This window comes from Babylonia areolata, chromosome 8, assembly GCF_041734735.1.
Source record: "Babylonia areolata isolate BAREFJ2019XMU chromosome 8, ASM4173473v1, whole genome shotgun sequence".
NCBI classification, from domain to species: domain Eukaryota; kingdom Metazoa; phylum Mollusca; class Gastropoda; order Neogastropoda; family Buccinidae; genus Babylonia; species Babylonia areolata.
The window spans coordinates 8,094,409-8,114,940 of record NC_134883.1 but is presented as its reverse complement, the minus strand read 5'-3'; the positions used below and the strand labels follow the sequence as shown (position 1 = coordinate 8,114,940).

At 39.2% G+C, this 20,532-nt stretch overlaps 1 protein-coding gene across 1 annotated transcript; it reads left to right on the top strand.

The window, feature by feature from the left end:
• Positions 1-1,357: 1,357 nt before the first annotated feature.
• On the top strand, positions 1,358-15,926 carry LOC143285030 (monoacylglycerol lipase ABHD6-like). Its single transcript, XM_076592205.1, has 8 exons — positions 1,358-1,494; positions 1,982-2,234; positions 3,459-3,621; positions 5,284-5,400; positions 6,775-6,907; positions 7,452-7,618; positions 9,360-9,515; positions 11,171-15,926. The coding sequence occupies exons 2-8, from the start codon at positions 2,083-2,085 to the stop codon at positions 11,333-11,335; spliced, it is 1,053 nt and encodes a 350-aa protein (XP_076448320.1). The 5' UTR covers positions 1,358-1,494; positions 1,982-2,082; the 3' UTR covers positions 11,336-15,926.
• The last annotated feature ends 4,606 nt before the right edge of the window (positions 15,927-20,532 follow it).

The following is a 20,532-nucleotide window of genomic DNA, read 5'->3' as shown; positions in this document are numbered from 1 at the left end:
GAAGTGATATACCAGAGTAAAGGGGCGCCCGCCGGATCGAATCCCACACTCCAGTCCGAGTCGCCCAGAATATTCTCCCCCTCCACGTACAAATCTTAGGTGGTTTCAACTTTGTTCGGACCGTGACGGGTGTCAGCCACGGTGGACGCTAGTCTTCGGATGAGACGATAAACCGAGGACCCGTACAGTATGTAGTGGCATGCACTTGACTGACGCACGTAAAAGAACCCATCAGTGGCAACTCTTGAGTCACTAGTGTGTTGTTCGCGGCCTTCACTGACGGTAACATTTCGGAGAACTGAAAATCCACTCCGGCCAGGCTAATATACAGTGTGTGTGTGTGTGTGTGTGTGTGTGTGTCCGCGCCGGCGTGCGTCACACGTGACTGAACTGCCCCCGACCTGACTGCTGCCGCAGGAGTTGACCCAAAGGAAACGAATGATGAGCGCGTCCGTCCGTCGGCCTCAGTAAACTGAGGCAACACTCAGTCGGCTCTACCCATGCAGGTAGACAACCTCAGTGTTATGCAAATTAATGGCTCCGTAAAGAGCTTCAGTTGAGCTTATCTCTGACTGGGGATTGGCATTATACAAACAATAGCTATCCGTATCAAACAACCGAACAAAGGAAAAGTCTTTCAGTATCAAACCAGGAAGGGGCATGAAAGGCATCAGGCTAATGGAATACTTTCCTTCCGAACCATGACCGGCCAAGATCTGAACCAACTCCGACTATACAGTCCAGTCCCTTTCTCAACTGCGACGACTACCTTTATCACCACAACATAGCTAGCCACACTCACGAACATGTACTTCAGACACTGCGGGCATGAGAAGCGCCAGAACTAACAGTCATCTGTCTCAAGGGATTAAGTACAGATAATTATGGTATTTTGTTTCAGTAATAATAGTGTGTCAGTGTGTGTGCGTGCCAGTGTGTGTGTGTGTGTGTGTGTGTGAAATAAATAAAATGATAATAGACGTCGCCACTGTCCAAAAGCATGGACCCACAATAAGACGATAAGACATATTATTCCAGAAAACATGTCTCCTCACGGATGTATTATCATTGTCCGTGATATCTCCTGCACAATATTTTTTATGCCGACTGTCGATCTTTGAAGTTTCCTATTCTGGTTCAAGCGCGAATCAAACCAGCTTGCGAACGTTCCCGTTTGGGCCGACATAGTGGCCTTTGCCCCAAAAGACCCTCAGCTGAGGTATTGTATTTTTAGATCAGTGGCTGAGGTCACTGGAATGATATAACCCGACGCGATGAACGAATCGCCTGTCGGGGAAGCGATCATACGATTCGCAGTCAGTTAAGAGGGAGATGACCCACTAACGAGAGAGGCTATCTTCAGTTTAAACTCGCGTTTTCTGGTGTTATGATTTGACTAACATTGTTGACGTCGTTTATTCAGTTGTTTTGGACTCCCTGGATAATTCGTTGCTTCATATTTTTCTGCATGCATTGCAGATTGTTGCCGAAGAAGTAAGTTTTGTTTGCTTTTGAACTGTTTCTTCAACGATCACCCGTAATAAGCTTATTCAGTCGGTGTCATTGAAAACTTGAAAATCAAACCATTGGTAAATAGTTCTGTGGAACATTGAACTACAGATCGATCTTGCTGAAATTCTGAATGCCTTGTTTGACCAGTTTCAGTCAAGGATCGATAGAGCCGGTGAGGCCGCACTCAAAATCAGCACAGTTTTTCACTTGATTCGGCCCCTTCATGTGAACGATCGAGATGTAAACAAATCGCCTCGTGCACAGTCAGGCTATTGCTGCATGAGCATGTTTAAAGGACAGTAATTATTACAGTTGAAAACTGTGAAATCCTATTGTCTATGAGTAAAACCCATGGTGTTTTTTTACTCAGAATTTCACCGTATTTATCAATCACGCAGGAAACGTCTCTCAATCAATCGGAAGTCAGTACGATATATAATTTGATGTGTTCCCCATTCTGCTGTTTCAGATTCCAAGGATCGAGCTGAATGACAGTTTTAACAGGATTACTTGTCGATTTCACCAACTTCGTGTTAATTACTGAAATTTAAGATACGTTAAGATCACAACATGGAAGTACTGGGACTTCTGGACCAAGTGCCTCTTCTTTCTGTTGGGTTGTTTGAGGCCCCAGCTTCAGTTACCTTAGCAGCCGTGACAGCAGCAACCTCTCTCTACATCTACTTTATATGTCCACGTCTTCTGGTGCAGATGTACTTTAGGTAAGAGTTTTGAACATGTTACTCTGTTAATTATAACTTATTTCAGACTTATCAAGCTTCTGCTCCCCCTCCCTCCCCCCCCTCCAAAGTATTCAATCCAACTCATCACATTATAACACAAACTTTTCTCATTTCTCTTCTTTTTTATTTTATTTTTTTACATTTACTGCAGAATCAAGCATACTTAAATAGGAAAAAAAAGAAACTCACCACCATGTTTTGCTACTTTCCCATTAATGTCTAAAAATTATTTATTGTTTTGATTTTTGTAGGATAAAAATTGGCAAATAGTGTAACGTTTTCCCTGCCCATTTTTTATTATATTCTTTCTCAAAAGTGTTTTATGCCCACTGACATTAATTTTCTCAGTGCTGTGATATTTTTTGTATTGACAACAATTAGCTGAGGCATTTACATAAAAGAGCTTTTTGTTTTGAAATGTAATTATAAAACTGATCAGGCTGTAACTGAGCATTTACTGTGCAGTATGTATGTGCCATTGAACATACAGGTCATTTGGGAAAGTTAGATGTCAGCTGTGTTTGTTTGTTAAGAAACATTTATTATACAGAATACTCAGTTTTAACATGAAGTACCACCGAAATGGAGTATGGCTGTCTATATAGCAGGGTTAAAGCAGTCATAAACATAAAAGCCCACAAGTACAAAGTATATTAGTGAACAAAGAATCACAGCCCACAAAAACTGAAGAAAAACATGTAGTTATTGCTTTGATTATGCTGTGTTAAACGCTGATTTTTTTTATTTTTTTATTTTTTTTTTTCAAAAGAATCAGTTGATTCTGATGCAAGTTTTCATAAATGTGCAGTATAAACTGGTGTATGATGTACACTGTCTACAGATACATATTCTCAGTTCTCAGAGCAGTCATTGTTCATAAAGAGAAATAGGTTTACCTTTCTTTCTCGTCTTTTTTTAATTTTTATATTTTTTTTATTATCTATCTATTTATTTGTTGTTTTTTTTAATGAAGCAAGAGCAGTTAGTCTTCTCGGTGTTTTTCACTTCCCATCATGCTTTCACACAGAGAAACACAGAAAGGGGTACAGTTCAGGTGGGGTTTTTTGGTTTGGTTTTGTTTTTTTGTTGTTGAAAGACCTTTAAAAATGAAAATAAAAAGCCACCCAATTTATTTATAAAACTAAAAACACAACTTTAAAATTGTGTGTTTGAATTGGCAATTGAATGATTTCTTTCACCCAGGATTTCTGTCCTGTTGAGTGGAATGCGGCTGAAGTCTGTGGCTGACGACAAAGGGTTTGTGTTCACTTACGGAGAGAGAGGTCAGCCAGACAAGCATCGACCCACCGTGCTCTTTCTGCATGGATTTTCTGCTGACCATTTCATGTGGGCTCCAATTGTCCAGGTCAGTGTGCTCTCCCTTGTCTTGTTTTTTTCTTTTCTTTTTCGTTTAATCAAACACAGGAGTGCATTGCTGGCCTAAAGGACTGGATGACTCTCAACAAGCTGCAACTAAATGATGATAAGACTGAATTTATGATAACCTGTCCAAAGAAGTTTCGTCAACATCCTTCCTTTCCTGACTCTGTTCTGATCAATAGCACACCTGCTTCACTTTCTCCTTCTGTTCGCAGTCTTGGTGTAATCCTAGACCAGTCTCTTCCCTTCCAACAGCACATTTCGAATATCTGTAAAGTTGCCTATTTGGAACTGCGTAGAATCAGCTCTATCCGCCACTATCTCTCAGTCGATGCAACCAAGACACTTGTATGCTCTCTGGTTATCTCAAGATTGGATTACTGCAACTCTCTTTTGGCCGGCCTTCCCAAATATCTGTTAGACAGACTCCAACGAATTCAGAATAACGTTGCCAGACTCATTTGCAGAGCTTCTGAATTTGTCCATGTTTCTCCTCTCCTTCAGCCCCTCCACTGGTTGCCTGTTTCTGATTGAATAGACTATAAGCTCTCCACTCTGACCTTTTCTGCAGTCAACGGATCTGGCCCCAAGTATCTTTCTGAACTCCTCCATATCTATACCCCGTCTCACCAGCTCCGTTCTTCCTCTGATACTCGACTTCTCAGGATACCTCATGTCAGAAGTAAGACCTGTGGACACAGATCGTTTTCTTTTCAAACGCCAAAGATGTGGAACAAGCTCCCTGATAACCTCCGTCATTCTGATTCCCTTGCATCTTTTAGATCTCGCCTCAAAACTCACCTTTTCCCTCAGCAATAAGTTCAATTGTGGCAGGTCCACTTCCTTTGCGTCAGCTGTGCTTGACTATGTGTGTATACATATGAATTTGCACATAACTACATGCATGTATGTGTATTGTGTGTGTGTGTGTTTATGTAAGTTTGTGCCTGCCTATGTGTGCGTATGTATTAGGGTAGCTGTTAGATACACATGTATGTTAAAATGTATGTATGCAGTGTGTGTGTGTGTGTGTGTGTGCGCGTGCGTGCGTGTAGTCACATTTTGGTGTGTGTATGTAACATTGATGTAATGTTTTATGTTAACAAAAAGCGTTTTTGTAAAGTACCTAGAGCAGATTTCTGGATAGTGTGCTATATAAGTATCCATTATTATTATTGTTATTATTAATCCACAACTGATTTTTGTTTGAAGGGTAAAGCCTATTTTCTTTTTCCGTTTAATCCATGACTGATTTTTGTTTGAAGGGTAAAGCCTATTTTCTTTTCCGTTTAATCCATGACTGATTTTTGTTTGAAGGGTAAAATCATAGTTAAATGCAAGCAAGGTTTTCTACATTTTCTTTTTCATCTATAATTTTTTTTCAGCATAATTTATGAATGGGAAAAAAGAGTGTTGTTTGTATTTTAATCTTATATGGTTATCAGTACAACAGTTTGTATGTCAAGTTTCCAAAAGGCAGCAAATTAACTTTACTCAACTCTACTAGAAATAACGAAAGTGACCTGCTGTAGCATATACATAGAAGTAAAATAACTTCAGAACCCAAACTTTCATGCATTTCATGTTATTAATTTATTTTTCCTTATTTGTTTTTGTTTTTACAAGATATTAATGACTGTCTGTGCAGCATTTTGGTGCTGATGTCCATGTGGTGGCTTTGGATCTGCCAGGCCACGGGTTCACCTCTGACCCTGAGGAGGGGGAGGACATAGGGTTTTCAGGACAGCTGACCAGAATACGGCAGGTACGGAAATCTTACCCCCCAAAAAAATGTGCTTTGAACTTCTTTGGGGTCTTGTAATCTTTAAAAAGAGGCACCATGGCCTTATCAGTTACACATTGGATTTCTAATCTAGTGATGAGAGATTGAGGCCCTGTTTCAGCCTGGAGTTGTGTCCTTAGGAAGGGCACTTTACTTTGGTTTTTCTCACTTCACCCAGGTGTGAATGGTACCTGGCTTCAGTTGGGGGAGGTTAAAGCGCCGGAAGGAGAGGATTGTTTCCCCTCCTTTCCATGCTGAGCGCTAGACACAGATGATATGAATTCACTGCCCCTAAAGCTGTAAAACTAAAAGGCTTTGGGACCTAAACCTCTTTGGCTCACATGTGTTAACACACAATATGAGTCTTTGTAATAACACTGTGTTTTGGTCGCCTGTGTATGTGTGTGTGTGTGTGTGTGTGTGTTTGTCCAAGGCAAACTTTAACTGATTCATTTTCTCTGGAAATATTTTGTCTGTCAATACCAGATTTGGATGAAACATAGAGAAATTTAAAAAAAAAAAATCCTTCCACTCTTCACCAGTTACAGGTTTTCAGCCTTCTATTACATTTTTGATTTGATACTTTATCACACAAAAATTTGACAATCCTTGTCAGTTTGAAAAATAGGATCACTTCTGTTTGGAAGCTCTTCCAATGCTTTGCCAATAATATGCAGTTTTCTACAAGTTTTGTAGATTCCCATGTTAGGGCTTTTTAATGCACAGTCAGGTTTGCTAGGATACAGGCTGCAAGAATGCTTTATTATCGCTAAAAGAGAAATTGTTGCCACATTTTCAGATAAAAAAAAAAAAAGTGACATGTATAAAGCAGCTTAGACATTACATTTGTAGACTAACACACACACACAAGTCTGTACATGCTCCCACGCTTCAAAGTACACGGATTCATAACAGATACATGCTCAACAATTTTTTTTTTTTTTTTTTTTTTTTACTGCAGTCAGGTTTGCTACAATACAACTTACAAGAATGTTTTATTATCTCTAAAAGAGAAATTGTCGGCACATTTTCAGATCAAATCAAATCAAATAAAATTATGGTGCTTAGAGTCTGGCCGACCACTAAGGCCATCTCAAGGCTATCGCCATGTTAATACCTACTTCAAGTCAAAAGTTAAAAAAAAATTACAATAAAAACTAGTCACCCCTGTTTTCAGATAAATAGGCGACGTGTATAGAACAGCATAGGCATTACATTTGTAGACTAACATACACAAGTCTGTTCATGGTCCCACGCCTCTGAGAACACTGGTTCATGATAAACACATGCTCAACATTTTGCACAGCCCCCACACAGGCGTGTGACTGTACAGTGTGACTTTTCACTGGGTTCCAGTTTCTGAATCTGGCGGGACTGGACGAGGGAAAGCTGCACGTGGTGGGGGTCTCCATGGGCGGAGCGTTGTCCGGCCTTTTTGCTGCCAGGTACCCCCACCTGGTCAGCAGTGTCAGCATGTGCTGCCCCAGCAGTGAGTACTTTCCATTTCCCTCTCTCTTTCTCTTGCCATGTGAATGAATCCTGCTGGATAGAGACTGGAGATCTAGCATTGAATACTTTCCCTCTCTCTCAGTTGCCGTGTGAATGAATCCTGCTAGTGACTGGAGATCTAGCAGTGAGTACTTTCGCTTTCTCTGTGTTGCTGTCAGTGAATGAATCCTGTTGGATAGAGACTGGAGATCTAGCAGTGAGTACTCTCCCTGTCCATCTCTCTGTTGCCTTGTGAATGGATCCTGCTGTTTTAACCACTAGTGACTAGTATTGTATGTTTTTCTTATTTGAGGTGATTGTAACCACAGGTGATTAATATTGTATTCATTTCTTATTTGAGGTGATTTTAACCACTGGTCACAGGTACTGCATGCAATTCTTATTTGAGGTGATTGTAACCAGTGGTGACTGATATTGTACGCATTTCTTATTCAAGATAGGTGTTGCATGCACTTCTTGTTTAAGTTGATCCTAACCACCAGTGGACAGGTGAAGGAATGAAGGGATGGTGTTTGTGTGGACAGTGCAGACCCCTCAGGACGGCCAGATGATTGCCCAGAACCGTGACGCGGTGATGCAGAACGGGGGACGGATGACCCTGGAGTCGTGTCCCTTGCTGCCTCAGACCGGTGCCGCCCTACAGGACATGCTGCGTGTGGTCAGTTACCGCGGCCCCTACGTTCCCCACCAGGTCAGTGTGTGTTGTGGTCAGTGTCATCGGCGCTTTGGTTGTGGTTCATGTGGATACTTTGCATAGCGCCTATCCTAGGGGTCAGAGACCAGGCTTTGAGTGCTTTACAAACGCAGTCATTTGCACAACAGGCTGCCTACCTGGGTAGACCCAACTGAGAGCTGCAATTACGTGTTCGTCATTTGATTCCTGTGTCATTCAGTTGGGCGTCAGTCTCTCTCTCTCTCTCTCTCTCTCTCTCTCTCTCTCTCACACACACACACACACACACACACACACACACACACACACACACACTACCACACACAACCACACACACATGTGTGTGTGGATTTTACTTTAGAATTTTGCTGATGACAACTCTCTTTTTGCGTTGGTTTCTTTTACGTGCGTTAAGTGCATGCTGCACCCATGGACCTTGGTTTATTGTCTAATCTGAATGACCAGACCACCACTCAAGGTGTAGTGGAAGGGGAGAAAATGTGACAAGTGAGGGACTCAAACACATATGCCCAGATTCTCTTGCTTCCTGGGCGGACGTGTAACCTCCAGGCTAACACTCCACTCATTTCTTATTTATGGTCACACCTTTGTTCGGAAAGCTGTGCATGTATGACATCTTTTGCCGAAGTTGCTTGGTGATTTGACCGTACCTTGTAAATCTTATCTGACGGGTCCAGCATTAGTTTTCACCTGATCCTGATAGGTTACATTGGCATGATAGTAATTGTTTGTAAATCATCTTTAGTGGGTTTTTTTTTTTACTGATGTCAGTTTATTACATTCGTACTACAGACTGGAACTATGATTTTGTGACAGTTTTGTTTGATACATTTCGAATTATTTCGACAGTGGAGACATGACCCTTTCCGTCTCTTTTGATGCATGCAGCTGCCCTTCTGTGCACCCGGTTTACAGATACAGATGACAGTCACCTGTAGTGTTCCCTTGGCTTTTGTTAGAATATGTGATGACACACCCAGTTCATAAATCACGGTAGCATAGCTCAGAACACGAACTTTTACACGGTCATCATAGTTCGTTTCCCTCTATCTTTGGTTTGATGTTTGTTCCTTTATATTTGTCCATATTTATTTATTTATTTATTTTCTCAAGGCCTGACTAAGCGCGTTGGGTTACGCTGCTGGTCAGGCATCTGCTCGGCAGATGTGGTGTAGCGTATATGGATTTGTCCGAACGCAGTGACGCCTCCTTGAGCTACTGATACTGATACTGATAGTTTAACAGTCATGAGTAGGCACACCAGGGTAGAGGCGAGACTGAGAGCTGCCTGTGGGTGCTCATCATTCATTTCCTGTGTCATTCCATCAACCTTCAGTCACGTGCACACTCATACAAACACAACGATGCATGCACACGCACAGACGCACACACAACACACACACAGTTGTAACACTCTGAATCATAATGTAATAGTATCTTACCCACATGTTTTTCTTTTTACATAATAATTGATGTGTGCATGGTGATAAGTGAAGGGTGTGTCAGTTGTTTGTTTTTTTCTCTTTGATTTTTGCTGACGGGCATTTTATTTTAAGTGAGCCTAAAGAAAATTTTCTGTTTTTGGTTGAAGCAGATAATAAAGTATTTTGAATTGAATTGAATTGAATTAATTTTTTATGTGTATGACCACTTGTTTATTTTTTTTTTTTACCCTGCCATGTAGGCAGCTATACTCTGTTTTTGGGAATAACCAGTGTGTGTGTGCGTGTTGGTGCAGCTGCTGCAGGGTGCGGTGGACCTGAGGAAGACCAGAAACGAGCTGTACCTGGAGCTGATTCACGAACTGGTGTCCGACAGCAGTCGCAGTGAACTGGAGGCTAACCTGCACCACATCACCTGCCCTGTACAGGTGCTTTGGGGTCAACAGGACGAGGTGAGTGAGAATGTACATGTGTGTGTGTGCATCTGTGCATGTGTGTGTGTGTGTGTGAGTGTGCATGTCTGTAAGTGTATGTTTGTGTGTGTGTGTGTGTGTGTGTGTGACTGAAGTCTGACTGAAGTCTGACTGAATGACACAGGAAACGAACTCTTCATTGCTGTTTCCACAAAAGTACAAGCAACACGTCTGAGAGGGATGCATGTGTCTGCTTCTTGGCATAGGAAACTGGTCAGTTATGACTAGGAGATATGCCTGCACTTTATATGTATGTGACAAAGCAGATTTGATTAGAATGTGCAGCATTAGAGTGACCCACTGAAGGCAGTCTTGGACCCCTTTGACCCATACAAATGTGGTATAAGAGTCTTTGGGACCTCTGAGAGATTTCTAACCGAACAGAAGTCCTGTTAGGTGTAATATGTTTGGAAGGAAAGGAACAATGGGATGTTGTTGCATATCTGTTATGCATGTGTGTGTGTGTGTGTGTGTGTGTTTGTGAATGTGTGTCTGCATGTTTTACATTTATTTGCTTATTTATCATCATTGGGTTTTGGGGTTTTTTTTGGGGGAGGGTTGCACTTAGAGTTGACTTCATCAAGAATTTGTGCCTTATAAATATTATTATTGTTCGTAGTAGTAGTATTTTTATGTATTTATCTTTTTTTTATTATTATTATTATTTTGTGTGTATGTGTGTGTGTGTTTGTTATTTTATTTTATTTCATTTTATTTTATTTATTTTTTTTTTTTATCTCAAGGCCTGACTATGCGCGTTGGGTTACGCTGCTGGTCAGGCATCTGCTTGACAGATGTGGTGTAGCGTATATGGATTTGAACCGAACGCAGTGACGCCTCCTTTAGCTACTGATACTGAAACTGATACTGATACTGATACTGACACTGATACTGATACTGATACTCAACAGGATCTCACTGGCCATCACACTTTAGTTTACTATTCAAATATTCTGTTGAAAAATCTCATTGGCCCATGGCGTTGCAGATTGCAATATAAATTGCAGATGACCGCACTGACCTTATACCCATAGCTCACAATTGTAATATTCTGACACAAAAGCTCAGTGTTCTTGTGTAAAACAAACAATGAATAAAAACTCTGGGCATGGTATGGGTTTGTGTGCAAGTATGTATCCCCAAAGGTCAAAGGTCTGAGTTATGTTCTTTGCAGTATTCTTACGATACAGTCAACAGGAGATACCTCCCACACTGCAAACCCACAGCGGATCGTTGAGCCATTGCCCTTGACCACATTAATTATTTTTTTTATTATCAAGTAGTAATTAATTATTAAGATTTTTGTGTGTGTGTCATATACTGTACCATGTCAAACTGATGCAAACTAGGCCTATGGTTTGCTCTGTTGTTTTTTTTCTTTAGATTTTATTAAAAAGAGGATGCTAGTCAGGGATGCACAGGGGAGGTAACCTACTTCGGGAGGTTACCGGCCGTAGCTACTTTCGTTTTCTCCGCATAGGCGGGTAGTAGTGTGCACAGGACAGGAATCAGACCCCTGCCGGAGTCTGCACCAGTGGGTCACGGTAAGTATGTTACTTAAACGCAATTTTAGGGAAGAAATTTTCCTTTTATTTCACGATTTATTTATTGATCTATTGATGTTGTGCTGACAGGTGGTTCACGTGTCTGGTGTGGAGGTGCTTCAGGCCAAGCTGCCAGACCTTCGTCGTGTGGACGTTATGCCTTGCTGTGGACATGCCATTAACCTGGACCAGCCCAAGATGTTCGCCCAGGCTGTCCTGGCTTTCCGCTCACAGATGCTGCAGCCAGACTCATAGGAGGGTTGAACATTTGGAGACTTCCATGATTTGATGTACGTACATCTACCTCAGGGGATGAAGGAATGCTATTTCAGAAGAAAGAAAAAAAAGAGACCTGGTGATTTTGATCTGTTCAACAAAAAATGGTACAGCTGCATATTGGTTGTTCACTTTCAAGCATGCATACATTTTAATTAAGCATGTACATACCCTGGCTTAGATTCGCTTAGATAAACAACAGTGGCAGAATTCTTACACACACATTTGCACACATCTTTCATACACACATTTCCATACACCAATACACCATGAGTTAAAATTTTGTGGGTTTTTGTCTCCTTTTTTTTCATTGTCTCCGTTTGATAAGTCCTTTTCTTTTCTCAAAATACCACTTTTTCAGTTAAAATCTCTCTTCCATTCTCTGCCAGTATTCTTGTCTGTGATGCTCTGTCTTTAGCAGGTACGATGTGTTTGGATATATTTAAAATATATAATAGTTACCGGTTTTATACTTGAATGTTCCCATTGCAACGTGTGTTGGAGAGTTATTATGATTGTCGCTTCTATGTTTGGACAGAATTGTTTTCTCTTGAAACTGGTGAAAGCAAAATGCTGTAGTCTGTGTTAAAAAAAAGAGGGAAAAAATTAGCTAGAACCGAGTTACAAGAGGGGAAAAATAAATCATTGATAAATTTCCATCTCTTTCATATTTGCTTTTGAACGTTTTGCTCAAGACATGGTGCAGACATTTGTTTTACTACGATTTAGCAGTCCACATTGATTATGATTTTTTTTTAATTTTTTTTTTAATGAATTTGCATGCTTGAGTATGGAACTAGTCAGCATTCCACAGTGAATTTTTTTGATTAAAAAAAAAATTTCCCATGAGTCTTTCATATCATTGTCAGATTTTATTTTATTTTTCAAGTCTTTATGCTTTATTGGGCATGAAGCATGTAGACTTTTGTTGCTAAATGATATGTATCAGTGTACTTTGTTCATAGTTTACATTGCAGTTAAGTTGGTATAGAAAAAAAAGGGGATGTAACAGCTGTTCTTCTTAAAGTGTTGCAGGATTGCACATCACACACAAGAGAAAGATAATTGGTTGATACCAAAACCCAAATGAAAGGATATTTATAATAAACACACAAGCACATGAGACAATCTCATCATTACAAGCATTCCAATCGAAGATTTATGCAACCAAGAATATGTGTAATATTTACGGGACGGGTGGTGGTGGAGGGTAACTATTTTTGGGCCACGTTCTTGTCCATAATGTCTGGTGCTCACTGATGTGTGTTCACAAACACAAGTACATTGAATGCAATGCTGATAAGCTCAAGCTGGAACAATGCTTCAAGCTGTCAGCGGAGCAAAGCAAATCCTCTCATGATGAATCAGGGGTATGACAACATGCCATGTAACAAAGCATAGCTTTTGTGAGTGTACTGCTTACTTACCGATTATTATGTCCTCCGATATGTAGGGCAGCAATGAAGAAGTACTGCGCTTGTCTGTTTTGGGCCAGTCCCTGAATGGTACAAAATGTGTTTTTATGAGTTTGTAACCCTGATTTTTTTTTTTCTTCTATGTCAGGCTGTTCAGTATTTCATTTGTTTTCTTTTTTAAGAAGTGTAAAAGCAATTCATTTTGGGCTTTCATGGCAATGTGAAATACACACTTTTTTTCTTCTGTTTTTTTGTTTTTTTTTTTCACCAAAAAGAAAAAGGATGATAATTGTTCATGATCATTTAATGTATGGATTGTAATCATTTTAGAAATGACCAAGGACCGTGTTATCATGCAGTGCCTTATTGGACTCATAGGAGGTCATATTTTCTTTTATAAAGAGAGTTCACCCTGTTTGAGGGTATGAAGGTTCAACATACCTGTTATTCCATTGAAATCTCTCATCTCACTGTTGGATACTTGTCCATTGTAAAGGGAGAGATCGTAAACAGTCTGTTATACATGTGTGCATGACTGACTGAAGCCTGACTGCAGCCCAGGAAATGAATGGCAGCTGTCAGTGGGCTCTACCCAGGCAGGCAGCCTGTTGTGCAAATGACTCCCCTTGCTACTCCCCCCTCTACCTGCCTCGCGCTGCGACACCTCGGGAGGCGACGCTCGTATCCCTTTCCCCCCGGTCCCCTTCATGACCGTTTTACTGGAATGAGCGTCGCCTCCGCGATCAACGTCTAAAGACACATCGCCACGGTCCGTATCAGGAGGGATCATGAGCTCCGGGCCTGGGAGAGTCTCTTGCCGAGTCTCAGTCCCAGCATCATGATCCCTGCCTTCGTAGGATGGCATACGAGGCATGGTACCCGCGCGTAGGCACCCAGCGAAAATGCGATCCCCAACAGAGAAAGGAAAGACAGGATTGACTTAGAGGTAGAAAAAAACGAACGAATCGAGGGGGCCGAGTCGAAACGAGAATAATATACAGACAAGCCGCATGCAGCAAAATAAACCCAAATGAACACGCTTAATAGCCAAAAAAAGCGTAAGACGAGACAGAGCGAAAACCTGACAAGATGGCGTGGAGAGCCTTGGCCAAAGGAATGATTCAGCGCGTATAGCTTTTAGAGGCGTTTGATTGGCTAAGAGCGGACCTGGCAAGCAGGGGCGTCTTTTCACTGTTAGCCGCGCGAAATTTGGCCAAGCAGAGCAAACCGATAGGCCTAGTTTGCATCAGTTTGACATGGTTAGTATATTTATCACCGAACATGGAGTATAATACAAACTCCTCCTTTTTGTAAAATGCTTAGAGCGTGGTGTCTGACCAAGGATGAGTACTATGTTGTCCCTATCAATCAATCAATATATTTTTTTTTTTAATTTAAAAAAAAAAAAAAAGATGCATCTTGGGGATGTGAGTGACTGGTTAAGAAAAGGTTGTCATTAGGAGACACATCTTGCTAACTGCTTTTCCTTCACAAATCAGATCTATATTCTCTTTGGTTGCTTTTTGGTTATTTAACAATGTTTGAAATGATAATTGAACAAATCAATAGTTAAATCTATATAGAGTGACATGATAGCCGTTGGACTGTACGCTGCCCAGTTTTGCAGTCGGTTGAAAGCTGGACATCTTTTCTATTGACATATTATAGTGTTCAAATGAAACACTAAATGATCTGACAATGATGATAAATAAGTACATGAAAAAAATTCTGATGTGATCATGAGAATCATCTTATTTAAAACAAACATAATTAGTATGCGCTTGTCTTAATGAATGTTATGTTTTACCAGAATGGAAGGTAATAGAAACATTTAAATTCATTGCATTTTAAGAAGAATTCTTTCTCTGTTTTTATTTTTGTCGTAGTGATGTAATGATACTTGTGTGTTTGTGTGCCATTTCTTGGCATTAACCCCTTCACTACTGGAAAAAAAAATCCTATAAAAAGTGGTGTATCAAGTCTGAAATCAATATCCAGAACAATCAATCCGAAAACAGTAAATGTTCTGCACATATACCACTCCAGATCAAATTTGGGAATTGTCAGCCTTCCAGAGTTGTTTCCCTTCTTTTGAAGTCACTTTGCAGGTTCATTTTATAGGCATGGCAGACAAGGGGTGAAGCCCCGAAACGTTTAGTTTTGATCCGTTCTGGAGGTATCTGTGAACAGCTGTACTGTTGTTTCAGAAGCAAGATCCTAAACATTCATAAGCTTGTTCACAAACTGGAAGTTGGAATCTGGCTGTACTTGTTTGTGAACTAAAAAAGTTGGTATCTGATTGTTGAAAAGTGGAGTGCCTTGGTGGTGTGTTGTGTTGTTTGTTACTGATGAATGTTCCCGGAATTTGATAATCATTCTTGAAACGGATTGGGTGGGTTGATTTCTTTTTTTTTTTTTTATAATTTTTTGGAAAAGTTTCGTTAATGCAAATCATGGTTTCTCTGAGTGCCTTAGATTCATGTCAGAAATTGCAGAAAACAAATAAAGCTCAAACATGTTTTGAAGCTGAGTGTTAAGGTTAAGTGAGAATGCAAAGGTGGTAAGTAGATTCTATCAGTTTGTTGAATATGGACAAGAGTATGGTGATAAATGTTGACAGATGTATTTCATTACTTTGTTGAATATGTACAAGAGTATTGTAATAGATGTTGACAGATATGTTTCATTTATTTATTTTTTTATGAGAAGTAAGAGCAGAAAGATGCTTATGGTGATTGTCATTTATTTGCGTGGATTTATTCAGACAAATATCAGTTGTGGAAGTGACGTTGAATAGATCAGACACCTTCCATTTACACACTTAAAATTAATGTTTGGCAGATTTTCTAGTTGTGTTTTTTTTATGGTTTGATAAGGAGCCGATGATTGAAAATCTAAAATGTTTCTTAAAACAAACATTTGAGCATAATAATAATAATAATAATGGATACTTATATAGCACACTATCCAGAAATCTGCTCTAGGTGCTTTACAAAAACACTTTTGATAACATAAAACATTATATCTATGTTACATACACACACCAAAATGTGACCACACACACACACGCACGCACGCACGCACGCACGCGCGCACGCACACAGATAAGACATTTTTCTGCTTTTCTTTTTCTTTAAAACATACATTTAAGCTTTAGAAATCTTTCTGCTTTTCTTTTTTTTTTTTTTTTTTTTTTTTCTATATGTCAGAAAACAGGTCTAAAAGCAAAGAAGGAAGAAGACAGCAGTACCTTCACGCCCCCATCACTACACCTTTATGCTTGTTTTGGGTGTAGTTCTATTTATTTTCCGCCAGTATCAGTATCAGTATCAGTAGCTCAAGGAGGCGTCACTGCTTTCGGACAAATCCATATACGCTACACCACATCTGCCAAGCAGATGCCTGACCAGCAGCGTAACCCAGTGCGCTTAGTCAGGCCTTGATAAAAAAAAAAAAATCAATCTTTAAAAAAAAAAAAAGTAATAAAAAAAAGATTTATAATGATAACAATAAATTAAAATAAAATAAAAATTCAATAATGATGATAAATAAGCAAATAAATGTAAAACATGCAGACACACATTCACACACACACACACACATACACACACACACACACACACACACACACACACACACACACACACACACACATGCATAACAGATATGCAACAAACCTGCAGTTTCACCAGACCATATGAAAATGAACCGAGTCAAGCCTTACATTTTGGTCAACTGCAAAGTGAGAGCTGTATGATAAATTGGTTTCTCTACTGCCGTGGAAATTCATTTACAGCTTGTGTCAAACTAGGAGGCACTATCACAGCTGGCTCTTGGTGCTTCAGCCTTGGAGGCAGTGGGCCTTTGGATATCATCCCAGTCCTGAAAGCCCTCTTGGCCAAGAGAGTGGGAATGTATCTTGGGGAAGACACTACTCCACTGTAATCATAGTCCGGCCCAGATAGTCGGGACAGCAGTTGCGTCCTCTACTGTTCTGATGATCATAGTTGGACACGACTGACAATGATGCATAAAAAAAAATGATGTGTATATTTGGTATGTAAAGTATTTGAGTTTACAAGTATGTTGCGGATGCTTTCCTAAATGATATACGGGTATACAGTGTGTGATGATGCTAGTCAAATATTAGATAAATAGCATACAGTGGTAATGTACAGTTTTGGTGAAGTTACTTTGTGTCTTTGCTTGTACATATATATATGTATATATTTTTTTTTTCTTTATTTTTTTCTTTTTTGCTGTTTTTTTTTTGTTTGTTTTTTTGTTTTTTTAATTATTATTCTTTAATGTTTGTCTTTTCTGAGAAAATGGTCACAGTCCCAAAAATGTAATTTGTTGCAAATGTTGTACATGTTAAATGACGGGCGCAATAGCCGAATGGTTAAAGCGTTGGACTTTCAATCTGAGGGTCCCGGGTTCGAATCACGGTGACGGTGCCTGGTGGGTAAAGGGTGGAGATTTTTCCGATCTCCAAGGTCAATATATGTGCAGACCTGCCAGTGCCTGAACCCCCTTCGTGTGTATACGCAAGCAGAAGATCAAATACGCATGTTAAAGATCCTGCAATCCATGTCAGCGTTCGGTGGGTTGTGGAAACAAGAACATACCCAGCATGCACACCCCCCGAAAGCGGATTATGGCTGCCTACATGGCGAGTTAAAAACGGTCATACACGTAAAAGCCCACTCGCGTTAATTTATACGAGTGAACGTGGGAGTTGCAGCCCACGAATGCAAAAGAAAAAAGAAAGTACATGTTAAATGATGGAATGTTTGTTACATATGACATTGCAAGTTTAGTGTTAGAACCCACGAGGAGGAAGTTTGGCTTGGCATTGTATTTGTCATATGTGTAATAGTTGTTTTCTCCTTTTTTTTGTGTGTGTGTGTGTGAAAATATTTATTTTCAGCAGTATTTCAGTGCTAATTAAAACCAAAACAGCAAAGAAAGAAATGACACCAGCCTTCTCTTATGGTGTGTAAAATTCATAATTCATAATTTTAATTCCCAACATTATAATGAACATGATTGAAGGTTTTCACCCACCCTCTGAAAATCAAAACTCTTAAAGTTTGATGTCAGTATTGAAAGAATTGACCAATAGCAGGTTTGTTTGTTTTTTAATGTGTTTATCAATATTTTGGGTTTGCTGTATTTTTACATTTAAAAAATACATGCATTCTTTGATTTTTATTGTTATGTTTCTTACTGTTACTCATTGCTTGCTTAAGTTTGTAAATGTTTGGATTTTATTCAACTTAACTGGTACTGTTAGCAAACAGTTTACGTCTTCTTCACTTGACAGGAATTTCAGTTCATCAGAAATTGTGTAACGTTCATCTCCATTAAAAAAAAAAAAAAAGGGAAAAAAAAGTTTTGCAAAACAGTTTCTTCCTATTGTTATCTGTTATTCTTTAATGGGTCTGTCAGAGTTTGATACATTTACTTTCAATTTAATTTTTCAATTATGCTTCTTCTCTTTTGTTTGAATGGCTGTTCACAACTAGTTGTCTAAATCTTGAAACGGAAAGACAGTTAATAAGAAGAAGTGTACTTGAAGATTAACTTGAAATCAACTATAATTATTGGTCTGCTGTTACGTGCCTGCTGTTTGATCACTCTGTGGTGATTTGAGTATTTTTGTTTGCTGAAGAAGAGCAGGTGCTATTTTGAAATCTTAATTTCCAGAACTAGAACAGCTGCACAGCTCAAAGCCACATCTACATTTTGATAACTGTACTGTATAAGTTTGTACGTTTTACCAGTCCAGTTTTGCATTAAGGTTGCCCTCTTCTTTTGAATGCCGGGGTTGTCTTTCAGTGATTCGTAGTGTCCCCAATTTCAGGAAATTCTGTGCCACGTGTATGTATATATATATATATATATCCTTCTTTTTTAATCCCTTCTTCTGCGGTCTCTTTTTTTTTTTATCTGATGCTTTCTTGCCCTTCTGGTTTCCTCACTAGTATATTTTCCAGATACGCTTTCCTTTTTTTTAAAGTTTTTTTTGTTGTTTTTTTTTGTTTGCAAATTTGTGATATTCTTGTTAGACTGCTGCAGTCATGACAATCTGGTCATGGGAATATGAACTCTGGGAAAGGCATTTTTTGTTGACCAGCTGTGAAGTGTGTATGTTCTGTCTCTTTAAAGTTGTTTGTTGTTGTATTCTTTGCTTACTGAAATGATTTTAAAAAAAACAACAAAAAAAACAACAACCTCATTTAAACTTGGAGGTAATAAATTGTGTAAGCAAAATGGTTAGCGCTGTCAGCAAGACCCAATTTTATGGTTGTCTTAATTAAAGAGTTTAGAGGAAATGTTAGAGGTATTTATCACTTCAAGAAACTCTGTGTTGGTCTTGTCTTTTGTTCTGGGAGAATTTTTCAACATGTTCTGACTGTAGGTGATATTTATGGCAAAGAAAAATGGGGTTTTTTTTTGGGGGGGTTGGGGGGGGGGGGTCCTTTCTTTTCCATCAATAACATTCTGTGTATATTTCTGACTCTGGTGTCCAAGACACCACCAGTCAAATACAAGGCTGTACTTGCAAATGACATAATTAGATTATGTATATTTCCCCTGGTCTTGTGATTTTGGGCTCACATGCGTCTTTTTACACATCACTTTTCATCTTGCAGCTTTTAAATTCAGCAGGAATCATGTATGAGCCATGAAGGCTGTGTCTCTGTTTTGTTTTTCTTCCTAAACTTCCAGATTGTTTCTGCAGTTAATAATGAAATTCTGAAGGATCAAATCATTTCTTGGTAAAAAAAAAATTTTATACGCCGCTTTACTAAGACCGTCTGGAGAGGAGAGCGGCTGATTAAAACAGACTGACATAGTGGATCTGAATCAATTGTCAAGTGAATCATTTTTGTGCCTGGTGACAAAGGGCTGTGGCAACTGGAAGGTTTTGTTGTTGTTGTTTTTGGGTTTTTTTCCTGGACTTTCTTGGGTCGACCACCATTTTATTTTGTATACGAATTCATTATAACAATTCAGAGTAGATGGAAAAGAAAGGGGAAAAAACCAAGAAAGAAAAAAAAAAAGAATACAGTGTACATTAACAATAACATCGTCGTCATAAGTCATTATACTTAGATTGTTCTATCAATTTGGTCAAGGTGGACACATTTTCATCATGTGTAACAGTGCAGTTTTATAACATATAATAGACATTATATCTAGCATCGGCATAGAGTTATGGACACTTTGCTTAGCTAACGTAACGTGGAAAGAACACAAGAGGGGAAAAATAAATCACTGAGCGGCTGATTAAAACAGACTGACATAGTGGATCTGAATCAATTGTCAAGTGAATCATTTTTATGCCTGGTGACAAAGGGCTGTGGCAACTGGAAGTTGCTACAGTATATTGTGCTCGTAAAGTTTGGTACAGTATATATATATATATATGTATGTGAAGTTTGGTTTGCCTGACATTTTTAAGTTCAGACAGCAATTTAAATCTTTGTGTGATATTGGTGTGACAGAGCTTGTCTGTGAACAAGTCTGATGCTATTCTTTTATCGATTTATTGCTTGTGTGCTGGTAAAATCTTGAGAAATCCATGCTTTTTGTTGTTGTTGTACATTTTTGCTCCTTATTTTTCAGTTGTATGTATATAATTGTATATATAAATGAAGAAGTCACTTGTTTAGTAGCAGCATGTCTTGTTTGATAGTGGCATGTACCTGATTGTGTTTCTTGATGACTGACTAAACAATCTGGACCATATAA